General features: G+C 40.1%; 1 protein-coding gene across 1 annotated transcript; it reads left to right on the top strand.

The window, feature by feature from the left end:
• hnmt (histamine N-methyltransferase) lies at positions 1-26,927 on the top strand. Its single transcript, XM_048599366.1, is given in 7 exon segments — positions 1-89; positions 91-135; positions 3,845-3,900; positions 12,666-12,773; positions 16,174-16,304; positions 20,512-20,599; positions 26,547-26,927. Coding segments are annotated over 7 exon segments (864 nt in total). The 3' UTR covers positions 26,894-26,927.
• The last annotated feature ends 1,073 nt before the right edge of the window (positions 26,928-28,000 follow it).

Genomic DNA, 28,000 nt, shown 5'->3' with positions numbered 1-28,000 from the left:
ATGGAGTCATTTTTGAAACCCCAGTGCTCATTTCAGGATCAGTATCTGAAGTCATTTGAACTCTTCTTAGCACGATCCGATGAACATCACCATGAAAAAATTCTTTGACAATGATCTACCAGGTATCATAACCAGGTAAGACATCATGTTCAAAACTGAGGGATTAGAGCATAGAGTCATGGAACTGTACAGAATGGAAGCAGATCCTTCGGTCCAACACATCCATGCCGACCAGATATCCTAAATTACTCTAGTCCCATTGCCAGCATATGGCCCATATCCCTCTAAACCCTTCCGAAACATATCCCATCCAGATGCCTTTTAAATGTTGAAATTGTACCAACCTCCACCACTTCCTCTGACAGCTCATTCCATAAGTGCACCACCCTCTTCGTGAAAATGTAGTCCCTTAGGTTCTTTTAAATCTTTCCCCTTGCACCTTAAAATTATGCCTTCTAGTTTTGGATTCCCCACCCCAGGGAAAAGACCTCGCTTATTTACCCTATCCATGCCCCTCATGATTTTATAAACTTCTATATGGTCACTCCTCAGCCTCCGATGCTTGATGGAAAATAGCCCCAGCCTATTTAGCCTCTCTCAATATCTCAAACACTCCAAACCTGGCAATATCCTTGTAAATCTTTTCTGAACCCTTTCAAGTTTCACAACATCCTTCCTATAGCAGGGAGAGCAGAACTGAACGTAGTATTCCAAAAGTGGCCTGACCAATGTTGTATACAGCCGCAACATGATCTCCCAACTCCTATACAGGGGGTTCTCTTATAGCGCATGTTCTGGCAATGTAAATTGGCTATAAAGCGATTGATGAATAGGGGAATGATATTTGTAAAACGTGAACTCGTGTTGGCTATAATGTAATTCAACATTATTTAAAAATGCTGCTCATTTAAATAAAAGAATGGACTGCAATGCTAATTTGATAGCATAAGTAGAAAATGAAGTACAGTTTAAAAGAATATGAGTGCTGTTAAAACATGCACCTTTATGTGTAGTATTTTTGCCTAGCTTTTGTTACATATTTAGTATGTAAGAATTTTTGAACTTGCTCATGTAAATCATTAATGCCAAAAGTTGTCTGTGTTACAACTTGCTTTTTCCAGCACTATTTTGAATACAATGTTACTCAGATTTACAACGCATTTTAATCCTACAATTAACTTCTATGTCAATGGGCTACATAGGAAAGAAAGGTCAGATTCCTCTTACTCACTTTTTTGAAAATCTATCCAGAAGTCTGTGCTCGCAAAGGATACTGTCTATCCCGCTGATGATAGAATTCCTTACAACTACAATCTGTCTTTTTGCTCCTCCCTCTTGAATGGCCTCATGGTGCCTTGGTCAGTTGACTCATCCTTCCTGCAGCCCTGTTCCTCATCCACGCAGGGAGCAAGTGCCTCATACCTGTGGGACAATGTCAAGGGCTGCGACCCTGTCTGCAGGGTCCCTCTACCTGCCTCACTCGTGGTCACAAACTGCTGTCCCTTCTTGCCAATCGAATTAACATTAGTTAATCTACCAGGTGTGACTGCCTCCTGGAACACAGCATCCAGGTATTTCTCCCCCTCCCGGATGTGCCGCAGTGTTTGGAGCCAACACTTGCTGCAGATATGGTCACTGCCGTTCTCAATGGGATTAGTTAGCTCCCACATCATACAGCTACAACACATCACTTGACCTGCCATCTCTACTTAGATAATTATTTAAAATTAATTAATTTTTTTTTAGTTTCGCAGTGTTCTCTGCACCAGTAAGTCTACACCGTTATATACTCAAACAGACTCCGGCTTTGCCTTCCGACCCGCTCCCAGAAGATTTGGCGTCTAGGTGACCACCCCGAAAGATAACAAACAGATGAGGTAAAAAAATGCAAATAGCTTACCTGCTCACCACACTTTGTCGTTATTATCAGGTTAGAGGAGGTGGAAGGATGGGAGACACTACGCGTGTAGTGTCTCAGGTATTAGTTAACTCCCAAATTTATTGGGTGGAAGCTTACCTTCCCAGGCTGCCCTCGCGCTTTCTTCCAGACTCCAGCCACTGAAACAACTGAAAGGCCGCAGTCACGCGAGGTAAGATTTTTATAATAAAAGTTCAACAGTCTTTCTTAAGCGCACTCCCTGCAAGGGCTCAGTTTCCTCCGCTTTGGCCTAATGTCTGGGAAATCTCAGGCTTCCTGCTCACGACACTGCAGATACTGGGAGACCTCCCTCACTGGCATTTCAGGCTTGCTCTGACCACATTGGTCTCAGTTTCCCACACTGGACCTCCAGCCGACAATGCTCTGCGACCTCAGCCACTTCCCCACACCAGGCCTCCAGCTGACACCACTCAAGACCCACAGCCACTGCCGTACTCCCCACAATGTTGTCACTACTGCTATTTCTTTCTCCAGAAATCCAGAAGCTAAGTGAAAAAGGACAAGAGGGAGAGAGAAGAAAGAGCTTGAACGTAGTGCAGCTACTTAAATAAGTGAATGACTTCCTGTCAATTTCCTGCTTTTTCCCCTTTCTCATGCACATTATTTCTACCCGAATAATAATGCCAATAGAAACTCCCAAAGACTTCCAGCATGTAGCAGAGATGTCCCTGGCAGAATAAAAAGAGACCATAAAAGTCAGGTTAATTCCATTGACATATAAATTAGAAATAAAATTTCCTTTGATAGCTAAGAAGGCAGAAAAAATTGAAGGGCTAGCACAACATTTTGGCTTAATGGAACTGTAGGAAGGATCAGGTGTAGTGAAACATTGGAACCAATTAGTACTGAGTTACAGTTAAAATAATTTGCACATAAAGAAAAGATGAAAAAACTGGAAATGGAATAACTTTTAAATATTATAGATTGTGGAATAAATTGTTCAGATATTGACTAGGTATTAAGGTGGAAGCTAAAATATCATAACCTTTGGAAAAAACAAAACATTTGTTAATTTTCTTGTCAAAGTGTAAAAAGAATTGACATTCAACAAATATAAGCCTAAACATTCAGATTCAGTAATGCTGCTTGCAATTACGTGCAAGTGGGGTATGCCAGTTAAATTTCAGTTAAGCCTAATTCAAAAAATAATAACTTTTTCAAAGGGTTTTACTACAATGCTGAGAGTAAAAGATTGCTTTCATCCAATATTTGATTTCTAATTTATTGCATTATTGAAGTACCTCAATAATACAGCATCTCCAAATGCATAGAATCAGTGACAGGAACATTTTGAAAATCATAGAATCTTGACAGTGTGGAAACAGGCCTTTCCACCCAACAAGTCCACACCGAACCTCAGAGCATTCCACCCAGACCCATCCCCCTATAACCCACCTAATCTATACATCCCTGAACACTACGGGCAATTTAGCACAGCCAATCTACCTAACCTGCGCATCTTTGGACAGTGGGAGGAAACCGAAGCACATGGAGGAAACCCATGCAGACATGGGGAGAATGTGCAAACTCCACACAGACAGTCACCTGAGGGTGGATTTGAAACCAGGTTCCTGGCACTGTGAGGCAGCAGTGCTAACCACTGAGCCACCGTGCTGCCCAATTTTGGATTTCCATTTTAATTGTATGTGTGACCTCCATTGCAATTAATTTCAGATGAGTAATAATGGGTGCTGAAGATTCACTACATTGCTATTGCAAAACTTAGACTAATTGCTTGTTCATATTTAGTAGCATAATTTGCACAATTTGATACTTTTTGCTTTGTAGGTATGTGAATCAACTGCTAATCTTTTGAATGTTAAAATTAAGATTTACAATGTTCTGAGAAATGTCATTGTATGCAGTTTAATGAATGTTCAAAATAAAGATTTTCTTTATTTGCAGTATTGGGAAAAACGGAGCCTCCTGTCTAAATGTGCTGGGGGTAGGAAGTGGTTCAGGTAGGCCCTACAGTTACCATTATTTCATTATAAATATATGTATATATTTACTGTAACATACAAAGAAACAGATCATGTTTGAATGTTGTTACAACCCTTATATTTTATTCTGTAGAAAACACAAGAATAATCCACATGGGGGATCCTTAAAAGGATGAAAGTGCTAACACTAGGCAATTAATTGTCTGATAAGCCTGCAATTGCACCAAGGCTCCAACAAATAGCTGTGGCGATGTTGCTACCATTATAACTATGGAAGTCTGCTCAGAATTTCCATTTATCATATAGTTCCAAGGGAATAAGCAAAAACCCACAGATAGAGCGAAGGAATATAATGATACTGGCAAAACCTTTGCATTGATTTCAGAATTGCAACTAATTTAGCATTTTCCCCCTGCAATAACTAATTTGTTAACTTGTGAATCAACCAATGTGAAAATATACCCATAAGAATTTTATAAACTCCTTAATAAATGTTACATAGAGCAATCAAATCAAATTTGCATTTGAAATTGAGTTTGGTGAAATTACATGGCAAAAGAAATTTTCTTATGAAGAAAAACTTGGAACTTGACTTGGCACTGGGAGGTGGAATTAAATTCTCCCATAATATTTGCACAGTAGTTACATTCATGGTATTTACTCAAAGAAATGTAATACTCAAATTGTAATTCTTATGCTCTTTCTCTTTATATTGTATTCTATGTGGAGAATGCTTTACTGGGATGACATGACAGAATTGTAAGACGGGGAAGGAGGGAATGTAATGTGTCATTCCCTTGTATATTGTGCCCTTGTAATATTCAATCAATTTTTAAAAAAAATCTGGACACAGACAGGCAGAATAATCTTTACCAGCATGTTTCCTTCATTTCTATCCGACCTGTATGTGTATGAGATTGTATGTGTGAAGGTGTGGCCGCGAGTTTGTGAGTATAAACAGATTTAATTTCTAAACACACACAACCTTGCTACTGAGTGATTTTGTTCATTGGGTCACATAATCCAGGGAATCAGATATGAAAACAAGCAACACTTTCATCACAAAACATACTGATCACAACTCCTGAAGGAACACATGTATATGGTCTGCGAAAAACAACTGGATTTTTGACAATGGGAATAGTTTATGTTCAGCCAGGTGGATATGAGGCATTGTCATATATGCTGGCAGATAGGTGAGTAACTACTTTCACTCTGGTCACCATCTGACTCCTCAGTGGAGGTATAGGAAAAGTACAATGCCAATTGCCTGAACCTTCCTCTTCCAGCGGTTCTATTCATCAGTATACTGAGATCTTTGGAGGGCACAGTAGACTACAACCATCTAGATACCCATGATGAGGCACTATCCGAATTCACCTCCTGTTCTCTTCCGCATCACTTGCAGATTTTCTCACAGACTTCATTGCTGTGAAGTTGGGTAGAGTACTTGTGGATTGGAACGCAGGACTTTAGAGTTTGATGTTTGTAAAATATTGATGTTTGTAAAAGGCTATGGGGAAAACAGCACGTGTTGTGTTTCAAAGATGATGCACATTTCTATGATTAGAGATTCAAAAAGGATATCTGCGGGCAGCAACTTGTGGGTTTGTACGTGAACAGAGAGCATTTGAATTGAAACATTTGTATCAAAAAGCTGTACAGTTAGCAGGCCGAGCAGCAGTTTTGTTTTGTTGTCAAGACAACAAGTTTTGATTTTAGCCAATCAATTTGAATCAGGCACTTAGATACCAAAAACCAATTAAATTTAAATCTGATGGTTTTGACAATATAGGGTCAATCCTATTGTAAGAAATTAATATGCCATCAAGGGTATAAAACGGGAGGGCAATTGGAAAAAATCAGAGGAATTAATTGCCTCCTGCCAGAGTTAACAGCTCTCGAGAGAGCATTGCTGGTTCTCAACCTCTGCTCTAAGTCTTAGAGAAAGCACCGTCTAAATCAAAGGTATCAATGGCACAATTAGATAATATTCCTGACAGAACGTTTAACGGAGAATTCGTTCCTGATAGAACATTTGACAGAGAAGACACAGAACATTGCGGAAGACATGTAACCTGGCTGTAATTTCGAGAGACTAATTTTTAAAAATTTTATTTTATATAAGAGGGACTTATATTTATTGGAATAACATACCATTAGAATCTTGTTTTATTCTGCAATAAGTAGTAATTAGAAGGAGTTTATTTGGTTTGTTAATTGTTTAATTAATTTGTTCACTGTTAGATTTAGATAAATAAATTGTAACTTGTTGATTGTAAAGTGAGTGTCAGGGGTTTATTTTACTTAACCACTAGAAGTTGCGGAAAAGGTAGCTTACACCACTGTTCACACTCATTTTTTTTACAGATTGTAGGGTGAGGCTCTCCTCTCTGGATGTTTCAGTTTTAGTTATTGGGGAGGGAGGTCAACCTCTGCCTTATAACATCATCAGCTAGGTCCTCAGAATATACACCTCATTCCAAGGAGCCAACGATTCACACTCTGCAAGGATACAATACTCTGCATAGATTTAGGAAGAATTTCAGCCTGGATTTTTCAAAGGTATGCATGGTAATTTCCAATTCTTCCAATTGATGATTTATGAGTATTCTGGACTATTCTGAGGGAAACCTGCTTGATGCATGTGTGTTAATAACTCCCCATCCTTGCGAGAGTCCAGCAGATCCGATAGCTCTCTGTATCTGACTGTCCTTGAGAGTGTCAAACTGGATATAAGTGGCAGCTTTAGCAAATGAGGCATTAGAAACCTGGAGGAGACACTTGAATGCGGCAGTTTGAGATTCTGGAGACACCACCAGTGGATCTCAAAAATTAACCAAAGTCCAAACAATTCCAAAGAAGTATCTAAAATTTTATTTCTCCCCATTTCACATTGTTGCTATTCACCAATTTTGGCATTATGAGTTCAAGGGCCAGTCCTTCAGTGGGGATACTAAACATTTCCTGTCCCTGAATGCTACTTGTCTGCACACAATTTGCCACAAATTGGATGAGTGATGTTGGGTGAAAAGGTTCATTTTTCTCTAAAGCTTAAGTTTTGTTTTCAGTTAGCAACTCACTTTTTGCTCTTATTGCTCACTCGCTCTGAGCCTACCCGAATGCTTGCAACATCCCCGTCTTGCTTTGCCTTTACATTTGGAGCAGGTGGGAAATACCCTGAGTGAGTGGATAGGTAATGAAGAGGCCATGGAGGGTTAACAACGTCAGGAAAGATGCGTGATGAAAGATTTTGCAGGTAACAGCCTTGGTGGGAGTAGCAGAGTTAGAATGTGGTCCTGGAGAGAAGATTGTGCCACTTCCATGGCAGAGTGGAGAAGGTCATTAACTTTCTTTCTACACTTCTCAGATTCCACCCTTGATAGATCTCTGCAGTAGGGAAATCCATAGATTCACTCTCTGGTTTATTTTGAAATTATGCCTTTTGATTCTAAATTTTCCAACAAGGGAAACAACCTCTCAACATCTACCCTTTCAAGCACTAAATGTTTCAATAAGGTCACCTCTCATTCTTTTAAATTTCAATGAGTCCAAATCCAACTTACTCAACCTGTCCTCATAATGCAGTTTCACTATGGAAATATAGAAAATAAGAGCAGGTGTAGTCTAATCAGCACTTCAAGCCTGGTCTATCATTCAACATGATCATAGTTGATCATCCAACTCAGTACCCTTTTCTCAGCTTTCTCCCCGTGCCTTATGATCCCTTTAGGCTTGTGAACTATCTATTTCTCTATACCCAGGAATAACCTTATCTCCATACTCAGAATTTACTTAGTGAACCTTCTCTGGATGTCCTCTAAAGCAAATATATCTTTCCTTACATAAGGGGAAGAAAAGAGTTCACAGTATTCCAGCAGAGATAGTAGGAACTGCCGATGCTGGAGCCTGAGATAACAAGGTGTGGAGCTGGAGGAACACAGCAGGCCAGGCAGCATCAGAGGTGCAGGAAAGCTGGTGTTTCAGGTCGGGACCCTTCTTCAGAAAAAAACCCTTCTTCTTTCTGAAGAAGGGTCCCGGCCCAAAACATCAGCTTTCCTGCTGTTCTGATGCTGCCTTCTGTGTTCCTCCAGCTCCACATAGTATTCCAGCTGTGGTCTAATTAGTACCTTGTATTTTTATATTCAATTCTCTGTCAAATAAAGATCAACATTGCATTTGCCTTCCCTGTTACCTGCTGAATTGTATGCTAGCTTTCTGTGACAGGTGACAGATGCTAGGTTCTGTGGACAGGGGTGGTGGTACATGTGTTCACAGCCCTTCATATGTGCCCTGAGATGTTGGTGACTGAGATCCAAGAAGGAGGTTCTGAGGAGCAAGCAGAGGTCTGGATTACCAGCAAATTACTGACTTTCATATTGAGATCTGTCCCTGTTGTAGACGTTGGTATGTTCGGTGAGCTGGGAGGTTTAATAGCAGATGTTTAGTCCCCTTACTAGGTGACATCCTCAGTGCTGTGGAGCCTCCTATAAAGCGTTGATGCCTTGTGCCGGTTCGAATTTGTATGTTGTGGTTTCTGCTGCTTCCGGTAGGTGCAGGTTCCAATTGTGCATTTAATGTTCGGGATATTGGGTCTAATTCAATGTGTTTGTTGATGGAGTCCGTGGATGAAAGCCAAGCCTCCAAGAATTCCCTGGTTGTCCTCTGCTTGGCTTGTCCTACGTTAGAAGTGTTGTCCCAGTTGAAAGTGTAGTTTTTCTTATTTGCGTGTATTGAAACCAAGGACATCTGGTCATGTACTGTAGTTGGAGGAACACAGCAGGCCAGGCATCATCAGAGGAGCAGGAAAGTTGACGTTTCAGGTCGGGACCCTACTATCTCCATTTCTGAAGAGGGGTCCTGACCTGAAACATCAACTCCCTTGCTCCTCTTTTGCTGCCTGGCCTGCTGTGTTCCTCCAGTTCCACACGGTGTTATCTCTGACTCTAGCATCAGCAGTGCTTATTATCTCTGATGTAGTTTAGTTGCTAGCTGGTGACTGTGTATGTGAGTTGCCTGTTGCCTGCCTGTTTGTCCCACATAGTGTTTTGTGCAGTCTCTGCATGGGATCTTGTAAACCACATTTGTTCTGTCCATGGTATCTGTTGGGTCTTTACACCTGTTTAGTTGCAGTCTTAGTGTGGCTGCCGGTTTGTTTGCTGTCATGATTTCTAGCGGTCTGAGCAGTCTGGCTGTCACTTCTGAGGTGTTTTTTATGTATGGTAGAGTGGTTATTGTTTCAGGTTTTGGTGTTTCCTGGTTGTATATAAATTTGCACCAGCACAAGACAACAGTGCTTCACAGGAGGCTCCACAGCACTGAGGATGTCTCTTAGTGAAGGGACGAAAAGTCTGCTATCAAACCTCCTAGCTTAGCAAACACAGCAACATCTACAACCAACACCTGAGCTACGAATCTTCACTCAAATCCTGAAATTGCCACTGTTTAATTTAATTTCTATCTGGCAGGTGGAAGAATGGAAACTACATCAAAGTAGGGTGAGATGAGGTAGTGATGAGATATTAATGTATGTTAATGCATGCAAATAGGCTCCTCACCACACAATGCACTGACCAATAAAGGCAAGCATATTAAACGCCTTCTTCACTATCCTATCTAACTGTGACTCCATTTTCAAGGAACTATGAACCTGCACTCCAAGGTCTCTTTGTTCAGCAATACTCTCCAGGACCTTACCAGTAAGTGGATAAATCCTGCCCTGATTTGCCTTTCCAAAATGCAGCACCTCACATTTTTCTAAATTAAACTCCATCTGCCACTTCTAGACGAAATTTACACAACCACAAACACTCTGGGGATGAAATTCCCCGAGGCCTTCTTTGTTGTGGACGGTGACGTCAACAAAGCCAACCTCAAGAGGATGCTGCCAAAGTACCGCCAACACATCTCTTGCCCCACCAGATGACCGAGTATCCTGGACCACTGCTATACAACCATTAGAGACGCCTACTGCTCCTTCCCCCTCCAACCCTTTGGAAAATCAGACCACAGCCCTGCGTTCCGACTCCCAGCTTACAAGCAGAAGCTGAAATGAGAGGATCCTTCACAAAAGGAAGTACAGTGCTGGTCTGGAGCAGCAGAAGGCCATCTTTGGGACTGCTTGGAATCATTGGACTGGACCATCAAGAACTCAGTGAAAAACCTAGCAGATGAGTGGAGGACAGTATGCCAAGAAGTCAATCCAGGTGTTCCCCAACTTGAAATCTCAGAAATCCACTCCCTACTGGGGACCAGACATGCAGCATTCAAGTCAGATGACCCAGACCTATACAGAAAATCCAGATATGACCTCCACAAAGCCATCAGGGATGCCAAGGTGCAGTACCGGACCAGGTTAGAGGCCCAAACCAATCAAACAGACTCCCGCTGCCTGTGGCAAGACCTAAAGAACATTACAGGGTACAAATTGAAGCAGAGCAAGATAGTAGGCAAAGACACATCCCTCGCTGATGCTCTCTATGCTTGGTTTGAGGAGAATGCCAGCAGCGCAGTGACCCCTGCCCTGACAGCCCCGGACGCACCTGTGCTCACTGTCACCGCTGCAGATGTCAGATGGGTCTCCCTGGGGGGTCAACCAAGGAAAGCAAAGGGCCCGGATGGAGTCCCCAGCCAAGCACTCAGTTCCTCTGTGAATCAACTTGCGGAGGTATTCACAGACATCTTCAACCCCTCCCTCCTACAAACCGTAGACCCCACTGCTTCAAGAAGACCATCAGCATCCCAGTACCTAAGAAAGCACACGCAACATGCCTTAACAACTACTAGCCAGTGGCTCTGACCTCCATAATCGTGAAGTGCTTCGAGAGGCTGGTCATGGCCCACATCAACTCCAGTCTCCCAGCCTGCCTCAGTCCCATACAATTTGCCTACTGACGTAACAGGTACACAGTGGATGCCATTTCCCTAGCCCTGCACTCATCCATGGAACATCTGGACAACAAGGACACCTGCTCATCAACTACAGCTCTGCCTTCAACACCACTATCCCCTCCAGACTGATCTCAAAACTCTGAGACCTAGGTGTCAGCTCTACCATCTGCAACTGGTTTCTCAGCTAGTTGACCCATAGACTGCAATCAATGAAGATAGACAACTGCACCTCTTCCACAATAACACTCAATACTGGAACCTCCAAATGTGTATTATCAGCTCCCTACTGTACTCCCTGTATACCCATGACTGTGTTGCTAAGTTCTAAATGAACGACATTTACAATTTTGCTGACGAGACCACTGTGGTAGGACGGATATCAAACAATGATGAGGCAGTATACAGAAAGGAAACAGAGACCTTGGTGACTTGGTGCAATGAAAACAATCTCTCTCCCAACAATCGGCAAAACTAAAGAACTGATAATTGACTTCAGAAAGAAGGGAGGAGAACACACCCCCATTTACATCAATGGTCTTGAGGTTGAGAGGGTGAAGAACATTGAGTTTCTAGGAGTGACAATAACTGACAACCTGTCCTGGATTTTTCACGTAGATATGACAGTCAAGAAGGCACAACAACACCTCTTCTTTCTCAGACAGCTCAGGAAATTTAACATGTCCATAAGGACCCTCACCAACATTTACAGTGCAACATAGAAAGCATACTGTTTGGGTGCATAATGGCCTGGTATGGCAACTGCTCTGTCCAGGACTGTAAGATGCTACAGAAGGCTGTGAGCACAGCCCAGAACATTATGGAAGTCCTGTCCTGACGACTGGTCAACAGTGATTGTGAACCCAGCAGTGCCAGAACAGAGCAGTGCTGAGACCATAGGGAGGTCCAGCCAAAAGCATCATGGACAACACAGACATAGCTAAAGACGGATCAGGCACTCTGAGGAGGCAAATGAGTGGGTGAGTTGGAAGTTAGGCAGGGAGGCACATAAGGAAGCACAGATGGAGGAGAAACCAAACCCCTCAGCAACACACACATATGCACACATGCACATATGCACTGGCCTCATCGTATTATCTCTGCAATGTTAACCCAAAGACCCAGATAATGCTCTGGGGACCCGGGTTCAAATCCCACCATAGCAGATGGTAGAATTTGAATTCAATAAGTATCTGGAACTAACAATCTAGTGATGACTGTGAATCCATTGTCAATTATTGGGAAAACCCATCTGGTTCACTAAAGTCCTTTAGGGAAGGAAACTGCCATCATTAACTAGTCTGGGCTACATGTGACTCCAGACCCACAGCAATGTGGTTGACTCTGAACTGCCCTCTGGGCAATTAGGAATGGGCAATAAATGCTGCCTAGCCAGTGATGCCTTCATCCCATGAATGAATTAAGAAAAACACATACACACATCCACCCCAGGATGTCCAATGATTATTGGTGTTGTTTTACTTCCCTATGACTATTATTCTGTCTCATCTGTTTGATTTTATTTCAATGTATTCACCTTACTCTCTATTTTGAAAACAATTAACAGACTTGAGTAAAATTGCAGAATTCAATGAAAACATAATTAGCTAGCTGTATTTTCATAAGAATTGATTGTATTGCTTTCAAGTCAGTGAAATTAGATTTGAAAGATAAACAAAAATGGAAATGAATCATAGAATCATAGAATCCCTACGGTGTGGAAACAGGCCCTTCGGCCCAACAAGTCCACACCGAACCTCGGAGCAGCCCACCCAGACCCATCTCGCTATAGGAACCAGTAAAATCCTAACAGTTTCAATGTAGTTTAACTATTTCAGTTGATTTAATGAACATTTGGAAAGAAATATTCAGCAATTTTCTATTTCTTCATTCAGGTGAAATAGACTTTGAAATACTTGAGAAAATTCAGTCCAAGCATCCAGGTGTTTCAATTCACAATGAAGTGGTGGAGCCTAATCCTAAACAAATCTTCAAGTACAAAGGTAACCTTTTAAGGTTAGATGCTGATATTCAATGTGTGCTTTCAGATGAAAGCAGCAGTTTTGCTTGAACTCAACTTTAATATGTTTCTGGCCATGTTCATTAGTAGATGAGACAGAAATACTTTTTATTTGATCGTAGAAAACATAGTTATAATACACAATACAAAGATGGCTGGTAACTAATTTTGGCAAAGATAAGTTAATCATTTATGAATTACTATATTCTATGATCAAGCGCATGATCGTTCACAAAATATTGCTTTTTAAATTCAATGTTTCTGCTCACTGACCTGAGTCATTTTACAATCAATTACAAACAAATGGGGAAAGCTCAATGTTGTTTCTGACCTAAACTATGATCAGAAGTAAACACTGCAGCATCTTCCTGGAGGAAGAAGAAATTGTGTATTGTAAAGTTACTTATGAACAGTTCTCAACATTTCCTGGATGTTACATGGGCTGGCCCAATAAGGAGGTTGTCTCCACATACATTTCCTACTTTTCTTACACAACAGCTTCTGATGATCTGGAATTAACTCTGGCTTATAACTTCACCATTCCTGAATTCCTCCTCCACATCTGAAAATCTTTGTCTCTCCCTGGCTTCGGGTTATCCGAAGTTTCCTTTGCTTTCCTCTATGAATGTAGTGCAGTTTCGTGTTAGTATGTATGGAACATAAAGATATAAAGATATAGAATTGGCAAAAGTGTGGCATAAGGAGTTTTATGTAAATCACAACGATGTAACTGATCGCATGATTCTGACATCAGGTAAAGAGGAGACACCAGTTGAGAGCAAACAAGAGGTGACCATTTTTCAATTCCACCCTTAGTTGTATAAAAAAGTAAGTGTTGCATTAGAATTAGTTCTAGTCAGTTAAAGACCAACACCATTGAATAATGAGTATATGCCAGTACAAATATTAATTGCAAGGAAGTTAAAAATGGGTATACCAATTTTGGAGCTCAGCCTCAAATTATAAAAAATGTCTGAAGACGTACAAATAGTAAAGTAACTCAAGAAATTCCACAAAGCAGTTGACGTGGTGCAACTCCAGAGTGGAAACTGACAATCTTAAAGCCAGGACAGACAGTTGGGTTAAGGGATAGAAGTCTAAAGACATGATAAACAGACAAACAGATGAATTGAGATCTTTCATTATCAGAACATTCAGTGGAAAGAGGAGGCCATTTGTCTTACCCAGTCCAAGATATGAGACCAAGTATGGTTATCACAAGATATGGGCATCCAAACCTAAACTGCAAAAAGTGTACATAGTGGTATAACATTTCCAGACATAAATTAGCACCATCACCCTAACATTGAACTCAAATGAGTCAGAATGGCATGCCCAGTCAGAGATCCACATCTACCTGTGAGATTCAGATTCCAGTGAGGGAGGATTGGCTGTGTATATTGGTACTGGAATTAGAATTAGATTTATTGTTACCTCAAAGCTGGGAGTTGAGTCCATGCTGAGACCGGGTGATAACCTTGACAATGGTAGTACTGATGTTAATGATAACAAACACTATGTAACTAAGTAAAACGAAACCACTGGAATAATTTAGACCAAGTAGGGAGAAACCTGAGGGGAAATATAATATGAAGAGATCGATGTAAATCATTGTGATGTAACTGGTGACATGACTCTGACAGACGCAAGACACAGGCAGCCAGTCTAGAATAAGTATTGTAGAGAGAGAGGGATCTTAGGTTCTACATTAGAGAGCTGTATTGGATAAATTGCTATGTGCAGTTATAAACAAACGAGTGCTCCAGCAGATAAGGAGTTGAAAAGCCTATCTTTGACACAAGGAGCAAGCAGCCTCAGGGACGATGTATGTGCAGCCACTCATTACCCAAGATAACCCAGATCACTGTTTCAGTGTGCTGTATCACAACTGACCAGGCACAAGAAAAGTGTTTTGATTAAATTACTGCTTGCAATAGTCATGCTGGTATTGTGAAGCATCCCACTGAGCTCTAACAGTGAGATATGAATTCAGTAATAAGAATCCTACCATTATATTGAGGCATAATGTTGGAATTGACTGAGTACACATCTTGGATTGTACATCAGGAGCCCATTAAACATCAAGAACCAAATCAACTTTTGTAACAATTGATGTCTAGTTCATTAAGCTTTAATGAAGAAAACAAATTTGAACAGGAAAGTTGTCCAACTCACAGAAATAAAACTAATTAATGGTTCTTTCAAAAAATCAGCATAAGCATGTAACAATGAATGCCTAAAATAAAGATAGGCACTTTGAACCACCTACTGCAGAAGTCAGTTGGGCATTTTGTTTACTTGAGGCTACTATTACACATGGGAGCCTCCTGGAAGAGACAATAAAGAATCCATGGCAGCTTGTGTAGTTCAAATTCTGCAATGATTAACATACCCAATGTCTGCCCAAAGTCAACCCACCATCTATAAGGTAAAAGGCAAGAGTGTGATGAAATACTCTTCACTTGCCTGGATGAGTGCAAGCCAACCAACACTCAAGAAGGTTGACACAATACAAGACAAAACTCAGAAGCCCATCCACCACCTTAAACATTCATATCCTTCACCAATGATGAATACCAGCAACAGCGTGTGTCATATACAAGATGCACTACAGAAACTCTCAAATCCTCCTTTGAAAACACATTCCAAACCCAGGACCTCTACTGGTTATATCTGTCCGTTACTTTTAAGAAGGTTTGCCCTTAATGACGCCATGTGCAGTGTGTACATAATATTGTGACTTTGCCTGACTATTAGTCTGCTTTGTGCTTACCAGCTGTACACATAGAATTGGGTTGGCTTGCTGTAATATCTATTTCATAATTTGAAATGTGTTTTACTGCTCTAAATGAATAAACCCACGGAGTTAATCAATCACAGCATCCTGACTTGGAGTTATATGCCATTCCTTGACAATCACTAGATCAAGATCCTGGAACTTCCCCCCTAACAGCGTGTGTGCATACCTACAGAGAGCAAAGAGAGCGAATGGCAGCAAAGGTTCAGGAAAATGGCTCTCCACTATGTCAAGGACAATTAGGGCTGGACAATAAATCATGGCTCAGCAGTGGTATCCACACCGCAAGAAAGAATGAAAAAAAGCACCACTTTCTACTGGATTTGTTGATTAAAGATGTGTACATTTTACAAAACAGTTAATGATTTTCAGTAATATGTTGAAATGCAAACAAATTAGTGCAATGTTTAATTATGTTATTTCCTTTGACTATACCTAACATGCCACTGTTTTCACCTAAAAGCAGACAGCAACATGTCTAAAAGTTGGTTTCAGAAACCTGGATGCGATGAATTGGCAAAAAGGATAGCATTTCTGATCATTTATTAACAAGAGGAAAGCCCTTCTAATTCTTCATTACTTTCAGAGCTTGTAAAAAGGAAGAATCAAGGACTTAACATCTCTTTCACTTGGAACCAGATGTGTTCAGAAGAATATGAAAAGCAAAATAAGGAGAGAAACAAAAGCAAGAAGTTTGATTTCATCCATATGATTCAGGTAACTACTGTTCAGGTGAACATTGTAACCAGCAGACAGGGTGCATTCAACCTGTCAGTCAGGGCTGAATGTGGATCTAATTCACATGCATGCTGCTTAGTGTCTAAAATACTCATGGTTCTAAGTACCATGGTCAGTTTTAGAATTGATTTCATTTTGACATTTAATCTTGTAGATTGTTCTCCATCTTTAAAATGCCTGCCCTTGGCACCTCTGGTACAGAATGAGTCCACAGAAGTTATAAAGATAACAAGGTTTAGAGCTGGATGAACACAGCAAGCCAAGCAGAATCAGAGGAGCAGGAAAGCTGACGTTTTGGGCCTAGACTCTTCTTCAGACAGGTTTAGCAAGTAAGGAAAAATTTGGTGGATAGAAAGAAAGAACGGTTCTGAGGAAGGGTCACTGGACCCAAAACATTAACTCTGAATTCTGTCCACAGACCTGCTAGAATACCGTGAACAGTTTTAGGCCCATTATCTAAGAAAGATATGTTTGCATTAGAGACAGTCCAGAGAAGGCTTATGTGTCTGATACCAGTTATGAAGGGACTGCCTTATGAGAAATAATTGAGTAGGTTGGGCCTGTACTCATTGGAATTTAGAGGAATGAGAAATGACCTTTTTGAAACATACTGGATTCTTAGGGACTTGCAGGTTAGGTGAAGAAAGGTTGTTTCCCAGAGCAAGAGAAAATAATCTCAGAATAAGGGCTCACCTTTTAAAGACAGAGATGAAGAAGAATTTCTTCTCTCAGAGGGTAGATTGCTTGTGAGTTCCTTATCACAGGTGGCTTGCGGAGGTTGCATCATTAAGTATATTCAAGGCTGAGATAGACAGATTTTCAGTCAGTATGGGAATCAATGTTTATGTGGAACAGCCATGAAAGTAGAGTTGCGAGTTATCAGTTAGCCATAATTTCCTAGAATGGTGGAGCTGACTCAATGAGCTGAATGATCTATTTCTGTACCTACACCTCGAGTCTTCTAATATTAGAGTTTGGCTTGATTTGATTTGGTTTGATTTATTATTGTCACTTGAAAAGTTTTGTTTTGCATGCTGGACAGGCAGATCAGACCACACAAAGTGCGTTAGGGTAATAGAACAGAGCGAAGAATACAATGTTACAGCTGCAGCAAAAGTACACAGAGAGTGAGATCAGCATTAAATTTAGAATTTGAGAGGTCCATTCAGAAGTCTAATAACAGTGGGGAAGAAGCTGTTCTTGAATCTGTTGGTACATGTGTATAATCTTTTGTATCTGCTGCCCAATGGAAGAGGTTGGAAGAGATTAAAACTGGGGGTGGTGGGGGTGTGGGGGGTGGTGTGGTCTTTGATTTCCTTGGGTGCCTTCCAGAGACATGAGAAATGTAGAAGGAGTCACTGGATGGAGGGCTGGCTTGTGTGATGGAGTGGGCTAAAGGGTTAGTTATTTTATCGACTTCAGACAAGATCTGTGAACATCAATAAGAGTGTAGGAACAGAAGTAGCCCATTCAACCCCTTGTGCCTTTTCCACATTCAATAATCTGTGGCCTAATTCCACGTACCTGCTTTTGGCCTATATCCCTTAACAACATTGCTAAACAAAATATTTATCCATCTCAAATTTAAAACCAGCAACTGGACCCTGCATCCACTGCTTGTGGAAGAGAGTTCCAAACATTTATCAGCCTTTGTAATCTAGAAGTGCTTCCTGACATCTCTCCTGATCCAATTGGCCCCAATTCTAGAGATTATACTCTCAAGTCATAGTATCCCCAACTAGTGGAAATATTTAACAAAAAAAAAATGAACTACGGATGCTGTAAATCAGGAACAAAAACAGAAGTTGCTGGAAAAGCTCAGCAGGTTTAGCAGTACCTGTGAAGAAAAATCCGAGTTAACATGTCTGCCCAATAGTGTTGTAATTAGCCTTCTCCAATTTAGCATTGTCACCTGAAGAACGGTCTTCTCCTTATCCATAACTATCTTAAAACTTATGGAATTATGATCACTGTTTCCAAAATGCACCCCCATTGAAAATTCAATCATCTGCTCAGGCTTATTCCCTGATACAATGTCTAGTTCAACCCCTCCTAGTTGGACTATATCTATATTTTGTTTCAAGCAGTCCTGCTGGACACACCTAACAATTTCTACACCATCTAAGCCCTTGGCTCCAAAGGAGTCCCAGTCAATATTGGGGAAGTTAAAATCACCCAGTATAACAACCCTGTTTCTCTTACATCTTTCCACAGTCTGTTCCTCTGTCTCTCACTGGCTATTGGAAGGCCGACAGTATAACCTCATTATCGTGATTGTACCTTTCTTAATCCTGAGTTCTACCCATAAGGCGTCATTAGATGAGCTTTCTAAAATATCCTCTCTTGCTGCAGCTGTGACATTCTCATTAAACAATAATACACTTCCCCACTTCTTTTACATCCTTTTCTATCACATTTGAAATATTTACATCCTAGAACTTTGACCTGTCAGTCCTGCATTCTCTCAACCAAATTTCCATAATGGCTACAACATCATAGTTCTATGTGCAATCCAGGCTTGAAACTCATTTACCTCATCTGTTATAAACGTTATGTTAAAATAAATACAATTCAGATCGCTAGTTCTGCCATATTCATGAACCTGACCCTGCCTGTTCTTCCTTTTAGACTTATTTGACTTAACCTCGACCCTCTCCTCAATCACACTACACACTGACCTATTGCTTTCGTTCCCATCCATCTGCCACACCTGTTCAAACCCTTTTGAGTGGCACTAGCAAACCTCCCTGCAGGATATGAGTGCTCTTCCAGTTTAGGTACAACCTGTTCTTCGTGTAAAGGTCCCTCCTGCCTTGGGAGAGATCTAAATGAACCAGATAACTGAAACCCTCTCTTCTGCATGAGCTCTTTAGCCATGCATTCAACTGTACTATCTTCCTGCTTCTGGCACAGAAAGTAATCCCAAGATTACAACACTAGAGGTCCTGCTTTTCAACTTCCTACCTAAAGCCCTAAGTTCCCTTTGCGGAACCTTATCTCTCTTTCTGTCTATGTTGTTGCTACCGAAATGGGACATCTCTGGCTGCTCAACTTCCTCTTTCAACACACCACCCTTGAGTTTCACCTGCGGCCACAGATACACCTACCTATGCCGCTGACTATAGAGTCCCTATTACTATTGCCTCTCTACACTTTGACACTTCCTGCTGTACAACAGATCCAATCATGATGTCACTGATCTGGCTGTTGCTGTTATTTTCCCCTGAGGTACCACAGCTCCAACAGTATCCAAAATGACAGGAGAATGGCTTTAGGGGACTCCTGCACTGCCTGCCTGCCTCTCCTGGTGGTCACCACCTGTCTGGTGTGACCACATCCCTGAAACTCCTATCTACAAAACTTTCTGCATTGTGTATGCTCCTCAGTGGGTCCAACTACCACTCCATCTGATCCATGTGGTTTGATAGAAGGAGCAGGTGGAAATACTTCCTTCTTCCTGCAGACAATTTGACTTCTCCCTGATCTCCCACATCTCACAGGAGAAGCATACTACTCCATTAACTAGCATTACTGCTCCTAAGTTCTCTTCCATTCCACAGTCCCAGCAAGGGATACAATAACATTCAATTATTTGCAGAACAAGATTCTAACTCTGCTTTAAAAGTATTCAATGACTCCATACCACCACCTTGTGAGGGAGAGAATTCCAATGCTGCAAAACTTGCTGAGAGGAAGATTTCTCCTCATCTCAATCCTAAAAGGGCGACGTCTATTTTTTAAAGACAGCTGCCTTGGGTCTGGGCTCACCCAAAACACAAAATGACATTTTGATATTGACATTCATAAGGTTGTTCAGGATCTCATAGGCTTCAATGAAATCCACTCACTCTTCATAACTCCAGCAGAAACAAGTCTAGTCTGTCCAACCTATCCTCATAAGAAATTACCACTCATTCCAGATATCAACAGAAAAATACCTCCTCTGAAATGCCAGCATTATATTTATATTCTTACATTTAAACCTTGCTATTTCCTTATGATATTTCACAGAATGAAACTGATTTCTTAAACAAGTTTGTTGTCATTGGATCAAAGATTCCAGGATATGCCAACCAGAATTTCAAAGCTCCTATTTTTAGACACTGATCATTGTATCCCAATTAATTTTAAAATATGGATTTGCCTTATTTAAGACCACAATTGTGTTTTTATTTTTCCTGACTAGATGTTATACTTTGTGGAAAATGTGCATCATACTATCAAGTATTTTCAGAGCCTTCTGGAAAGGAATGGCAAACTTCTAATAATACAGAATACAAATAAGTTATTGTCCAATATTTCTGATAATCTTGTACTGTTATTCTCTGCAGCCTTTTACCTGCACAAATTGAAACTCTACAGGGAAGATAACCAAATTCACATCTATTATATTCATCTACCTCCTGGCTTTCCTGGGGTTTGATTACCTCATTTGGCTGGATGTCTGGCTTGCAATGCTGGGTGATATCAACAATACAGGTTCAATTCCCATAACAGCTGAGGTTACTATGAAGGTCCCTCATTCTCAACCTCTCCTCTTGCAGGACATGTGGTAACCCTTAGGTTAAACCAATCCTGTAGCCAGTCATTTTAACACAGCATCCTGCTCGCATGCCCACATGTCTGTCCTTAGCATGCTGCAGTGTTTCAGTGAATCACAGCTCAAACTGGAGGAATAACATCTCATCCTCAGACAAGGCATTTTACAACCTTCTGCACTTAATACAGAGTTCAAAACCTTCAGATTATAAACACATCCCCATGCCTTCCATTTCTTTTAGCTTTACTTGTTACATTCTCTGGCACCATGTCCTCTTTCCCCCCTCCCAACTCCAGTGGGACTATCAGTTCTTTCCAGTCTGGCAGTTAGAGACACCGTTGTTCTGCCATTCTCACATTCCAATCACTGAATTTACTCTATCAATACCTTTTCTCACCCAGAACCTTACCTGACCCACCCACCATTACATAAATGCTGCACCCTCCACACATCACGTCAGCTCATGAAGAGTCAGCCAGACTCAAAAGATTAGCTTGCTCTCTGTCTCTCTCCACAGATGCTACCAGACCCGTTGTGATTTGCATTGTTTGTTTTCAGTACAGATTCCAGCATCTGCAATAATTTGCTCCTCCTTAAACCATTACCAGTTGCCTTTCTATCATGAGAGAGCAGATCTCTGGGACTAAAGCAACCTTTCCTTCACAAGAAATTTGTAATAAACAAACAAACAAGAATTAACAAACAATAAAGTGAAAAATTGCAAAGTAGATAAATAATTGACCAGATGACAGAAAGCAATGGATAGCTGTCAATGCTGTGCATTGTAAGTAACTAATTATTATTACTGAAATCACCTGGAAGTTAGCCCTCATGCCTGTACCTATTAATTTCTGTTGTGTTTCAAAAATACAAAGTTACCTAAAGATTCTAAAGATACTCCATTTGTAAATGGTGTTGAAATGTAACATTGCTGTAGTAATTGAATACTAATGGGCAGCATCAAATTTTTCAAACAAGTCTGTTTTAACTGTACTTTATCTACTTCCTACATCCTTTCTAAACCTTGCCACAGTAAACTCTCGCGTTCTGACCAGAGGATGATATTCTTTAACTTTAGTCCAACTAAAGTCCAACTAGAGGATGGGCCATATTGGATCTTGTACTGGCTAATGAGCCGAGCCATGTGGCTGACCTTGTAGTGGGAGAGCATTTTGGAAACAGTGATCACAACTCCTTAAGTTTTAAGATAAATGTGAATAAGGATAAATCAGGACCTTGTGGCAAAGTACTAAACTGAGGGAAGGCAAATTATGACAGTATTAGGCAGGACCTAGGGAGTGTTAATTGGGAGGAACTGTTATCAGGCAAGTTCACATTTGACATGTGGAAATTGTTTAAAGACTTGCTGATGAGTGTTCAGAACTGACGTGTTCCAGTAAAGATGAAAGACAAGGATGGCAAGGTAAGGGACCCTTTGATAACGAGGGAGGTTGTGAATTTAGTCAGAAGGAAAAAAGGACATATAAGGTTTAGGAAGCTGAAATCAGACAGGACCTGTGAGGAATATAAAGAGAGCAGGAAAGAACTGAAGCAGAGAATTAGGAGAGCAGTAAGGTACCATGAAATGACCTTGGCAAGTAGGGTTAATGAGAATCCTAAGGCATTCTGTAGATACATTAAAAACAAGAGAATAACTAGGGAAAAGGTAGGACCACTCAAGGATAAAGGAGGAAATTCCTGCTTGGAGGCAGAGAATGTGGGTGAGATCCTAAATGAATATTCACCCAGGAGAAGGATATGGAGGATAGTGACATTTGTGTGGAGCATGCTAAAATGCTACAGCACTTTGAGATCAAGAAAGAAGTGGTGTTGGGTCTCTTGAAGAGCATTAAGGTGGATAAGTCCCCGGGGCCCAATGATATCTACCCCAGGTTATTGAGAGAGGCAAGAGAGGAGATTGCTGGGGCCTTGACCAAGATCTTTGTATCCTTGCTAGCTGCTGGAGAGATCCCAGAAAACTGGTGAGTAGCTAATGTTGTTCCTTTGTTCAAGAAGGGAAATAGGGACAAACCAGAAAACTATAGACCAGTGAGTCTCACATTGGTAGTTGGGAAGCTATTGGAGAGAATTTTTAGGGATAGAATTTACGCACATTTGAAAAAGCAAGGCCTCATTAGGGACAGTCAGCATGGCTTTGTGCTGGGCAGGTCATGTCTTACCAAGTTGATTGAATTTTTTGAGGAGATGATAAAGATGATCGATGAGGGTCGAGCAGTGAATGTTGTCTACATGGATTTTAGTAAGGCTTTCGACAAGGTCCCTCATGGTAGGCTCATCCAGAAGATTGAGATGCATGGGATCCAAGGTGACTTGGAAGCGTGAATTCAGAATTGGCTTGCACATAGAAGTCAGTGAGTAGTGATTGAAGGGTGTTTTTCAGGCTGGAGGTCTGTGACTAGTGGGGTTCCGCGGTGATCAGCACTGGGACCTTTGCTATTTATGATAAGTACCAATGAATTGGATGAAAACGTAGATGGGTGGGTTAGTAAATTTGCAGCCAATACAAAGATTGGTGGAGTTGTGGATAATGTAGAAGGTTGTCAAAGGATACAGAGGGATATAGATCAGTTGCAGATATGGGCAAAGAAATGGCAGATGGAGTTTAACCCAAGTAAGTGGGAGGTTCTGCACTTTGGGAGATCAAATGCTAAGAAAAAGTATACAATTAATGGCAGGACCCTGAACAGCATTGATGTACAGAGGGTACTTGGGGTTCAAGTGCATACTCCCAGAAAATGGCCATGCAAGTAGATAGGGTGGTAAAGAAGCTGTATAGCATGCTTGCCTTTATTGGTTGGGGTATTGAGTACAAGAATCAGGATCTTATGTTGCAACTTTATAAGAATTTGGTTAGGCCACACTTAGAGTATTGTGTTCAATTCTGGTTGCCGTATTGCAGGAAGGATGTGGAAGCTTTGGAGAGGGTGCAAAAGAGGTTTACCAGGATGCTGCCTGGATTAGAGGGCATGAGGGCTACAAGGAGAGACTAGAAAATCTCAGGGTATTTTCTTTGGAGCAGCAGAGGCTGAGGGGAAACATGATAGAGGTCTATAAAAATATGAGATGCATAGATAGGGTTGACGGTCAGAATCTTTTTTCCCACAGTTGAAATGTCTGAAACTAGGCGGCGTGCGTTTAAGGTGAGAGGAGGGAAATAATAAGGGCATGTGAGAAGCACGTTTTTTTACACAGAGTGGCACGAGTGTGGTGGAGGCAGACTTTTAGATAAGCACATGTATATGCAGGGATATGGAACAAGGGCAGGCAGAAGGGATCAGTTTAATTTGGTATCATGTTCAGCTCAACATTTTGCTGTATTGTTCTTTGTTGTATGCTCTACTTTTACAGAAATATCCACAGTAGAATTAGGAAACACTTGTCTTCACCAACTCATCATTTCCTGCATCAAACATCATCCTGTTTACTTTACACTACCAAACTAATGCTTCCATGTGAAAATTGGTTCACCAAGGTCAAGTGGAACCAGAATAAAAGTCTTAATCATATTATACTTAGAACATTGTGTGCAAATTTGGGTTGCTCTTTATTGAAAGGCTATAAATAACAATTCAAAAAGCATAATTTCATTCAAATCATGATGCTGATGAAAATTTCTACTTGGAGGGAAATTACATCAGATGTTTGCCCTTATTTCATTGAAGGAGAGAAAAGACAATGTTATAGAAAGTTTAATGACTCATTAGTGGGAAAGTGTTTTCACTAGTGAGGTGATTACAAGTAGTCAAATATTGTCATAGAATAAAAGTGGCAGTAGCAACATATATTTGAAATTGCCTGAGTGACAGGAAACAGTGAGTACAAGTTGTTGGCATTTTTTTTGTGCTGGATGAACGTATGCAGTAGAATTCACCAGGTGCTAGTGTTGAGTCACTGACTATTACTAATATATATTAATTGTCTAAACATTGTGTGCATTGCATAATTTCAAATATTGAAAATGATATGAAACTTCGAGATATTAAACTACAAAAAGATTAATGTAGAGCTACCAAAAGGACATAGACAAGTTTTTTCTGATGAAGGGTCTAGGCCCGAAACGTCAGCCTTTCTGCTCCTATGATGCTGCTTGGCCTGCTGTGTTCATCCAGCTCTGCACCTTGTTGTCTCATAGACAAGTTTGATTTGATTTGAATTATTGTTGTCACATGTACAGTGAAAAGTCTTGTTTTATGTGCTATGCAGGCAGATTGTACTATATAAAATGTGTCAAGGTAGCAGAACAGAGTGCAGAAAGCAGTGTCACAGTCATAGAGAAGATGCAGAAAGAGAGATCAATATTAATATTTCAGAGGTTTGAGAAACAACTGATGAAATTTAATGTGTAGAAATGTGAGGTGATTTATTTTGTTTGGGAAAACAGAGAAAAATATTAAGTAAATTATACAATTCTAAAGGGAGGGCAAAAGCAAGGAGACTTTGTTGTAACTGTATGAATCAGTAAAAGTGGCAGGAGAGGTTGAGAGAGCAAATTGAGGCAATTAAGCATTCAGTATCCTAGGTTTTATTAATGAAAACATAGAGTAGAAGAGCAAGAAGGTTATATTGAACTTGTATAAGACAAAACTTTGGCTTTAGCCAACTAGACTATTATGTCTAGTCTGGGTGTTGCACTATTGGAAGGACATGAAAGTATTGAAGAGAGTGCAGAACATAATTCAAAGAATATTCCGAGGGTGAGAAATGTAAGTTATAAATTTATGTTTAAGAAGTTAAGACTGTTTTCCTTGAGAAAAGAAAGCTGAAAAGAGATCCAATAGAGCATGGTGGGTCTGGACAAAAATGTTCTCACACATGAAAAGATCATGAACGCAAGGGCACAGATTTAAATTAATTGGCAAAAGAAGCAAAAGTGATGTGAGAAAAGTAGCCTTTTCATGCAGTTAAGATCTGGAATGCACTAGCTGAGGACATGGGGAGGCATGTTCAATTAAAGCAGTAAATGGGAATTAAACGATTACTTAAAAGTTAACAATGTTCAGGGTTTTGAGGAGATGGCAGAAGAATTAAAATCAGTGAAGTTGGAGAGCCAGTGCAGACATGAAAGGCCAAATATCTCCTTCTAAACTGTAGAAATTCTGTATTACTGTGATATTAAAGAAAATATTACAGAAGTATAAAGACGAGAAAAATTGTTTCATAAAGAATGTGAAATTCTCTGAAGAAACTATAGCTGAAGTGAAGTTAGCAGATACTTTCATCGGGGAATTAAATGCTTAAAAAAGGGGGAAATATGCAAAGATATGGGGAAAAACTAAGAATTACGTTAAATGTAGGAGGAAACATTTGATGGACTGAATGGCCTATTTTATGTGCTGCAATTTACTTTGATTCACCAATATTTGATATTGGTGAAATGATTTTTTTTAAAAATTGTTTTTTTTTTAACTCAGCTTTTTACACTTAATGATATTCAAACTATACACGATTTTCAATACTTTATGAATGCCTTCTTGCCATTGGATATATTTTTGCAATAAGTCTAGTTGCTTAATAGACCGAATAAATAGGACAACAGATTGTTTTCTTTCTGAAAAATCATGAATAATTTGTAAATATTGTCAATAAATTCTTTTTTGTCCCCCAGGGGAAATCTACATGAGATACTTTTAAATTTTGTTTTGCGTGTCAAATTTTACTACGAACAGGTCATAATGGATGGAATTCACTTTGGAAAAAATTCAGATCCCGTTTACCTAGAGAAAGCGGTCCCATTGATGTGCGAAAAGTGCTTGATGAAATGAGAGTGACATATCAGAGTTATGAGTATCCCTCTTACTTTGATATCACAGAATGTTTCATTGAAGGAAATGAAAATGGGGAATGTCTGATAGATTTCCTCACAAATGTAACAGATTTCAAGAAAACTGCCCCTGAGGATCTCAAGTCTGAAGTTCTTCAATACCTCCACCAACCTCCACATTCAAGAGAGGAAAATGAGAAAATTCTGTTAAACAATGATTTGAGTTTCACAGTAATTGACTGCTGATTGGATTTCCTTCAGTAAGTTGTTTTCCAGCAAACTTCACTCAGAAATTTCTCAATCGATATATTCTTGCTACAGACTTAGTTACGTTAAGTAATTGTTCTTGCATTAATGTTTTAAATTTATACAATACACTACTTCCAAATTAATAAAACAATTCTTCATCAGATGAAAAATAAAAAATCCTGCATCAACTAAAAGAGCTTTTAAAGTTTCATCTGGACACTGAGTCACTTTGATATATCTTAAAATTCACTACTGCAATTTTTTTCTGGTCTTTGTACATGAATCTCCTGGCAGAAATCTCCTTTTGATTAACATAAACACTTGTAACAGGGTTGCTGATGTGGGAGAATATTCTTTGTGGCTTTCATTTAACTTAGAAATCTAGAAACATAGAAAATGGAAGCAGGAGTAAGTTGTTTACCTCTCGAGCCCATTCTATTATTCAACATGTTCATGACTGATACTTTTTCACAGTGCCACAGTCCCACTCTCTTCTTATACCTGTTGACCATTCCAACCACTCTGGACATTTATCTATTTGTTTCTTAAACATATTCATATTCAAAACATATTCACTGCCTTCTCTGGTAAAGAATTCCACTGATTCACCTCAGAGGAGACATCCTACCTTACCTCTGTCCAAAATGGCTTTTCCAGTATCCTAAAGGCATTTTCGCTTGTTCTGGACACACAACCACCACCATCAACACTGCATCCTGGACAGGGGACTCAACACCCCTGCATCCAATCTGTTTAGCCCTTACAAAAATATATGTGCTTCAAAGAGTCTCTATTGAAATCAAAATTGAATTGAGTGTTTCTTCCTGATGGCAGAGCCAATGACACTCATGTGCCATAAAAGAAACCACTTTCACCACAGCTGCTGGAATCATTGTTCATTGGGCTAGCTTACATCTCATGGTGAACAGGAAGACGACTTTATTTACCGTATTGCTACTGAGGTTTTGTTCTGCAGCAAACTTGCTCGTCAGTTCTTAAACCATAAAAAATAACTGTGCAATAATTGGATTAACATCAGAAGCATACATAATGATAGTATATATACATTTTCAACTCCTTCATACATTAATGTTGAATAGGTTT

Source organism: Rhincodon typus, chromosome 7, assembly GCF_021869965.1.
Source record: "Rhincodon typus isolate 14 chromosome 7, sRhiTyp1.1, whole genome shotgun sequence".
In the NCBI taxonomy this organism is placed as follows: Eukaryota; Metazoa; Chordata; class Chondrichthyes; order Orectolobiformes; family Rhincodontidae; genus Rhincodon; species Rhincodon typus.
This window is presented reverse-complemented; position numbering and strand designations above follow the sequence as displayed.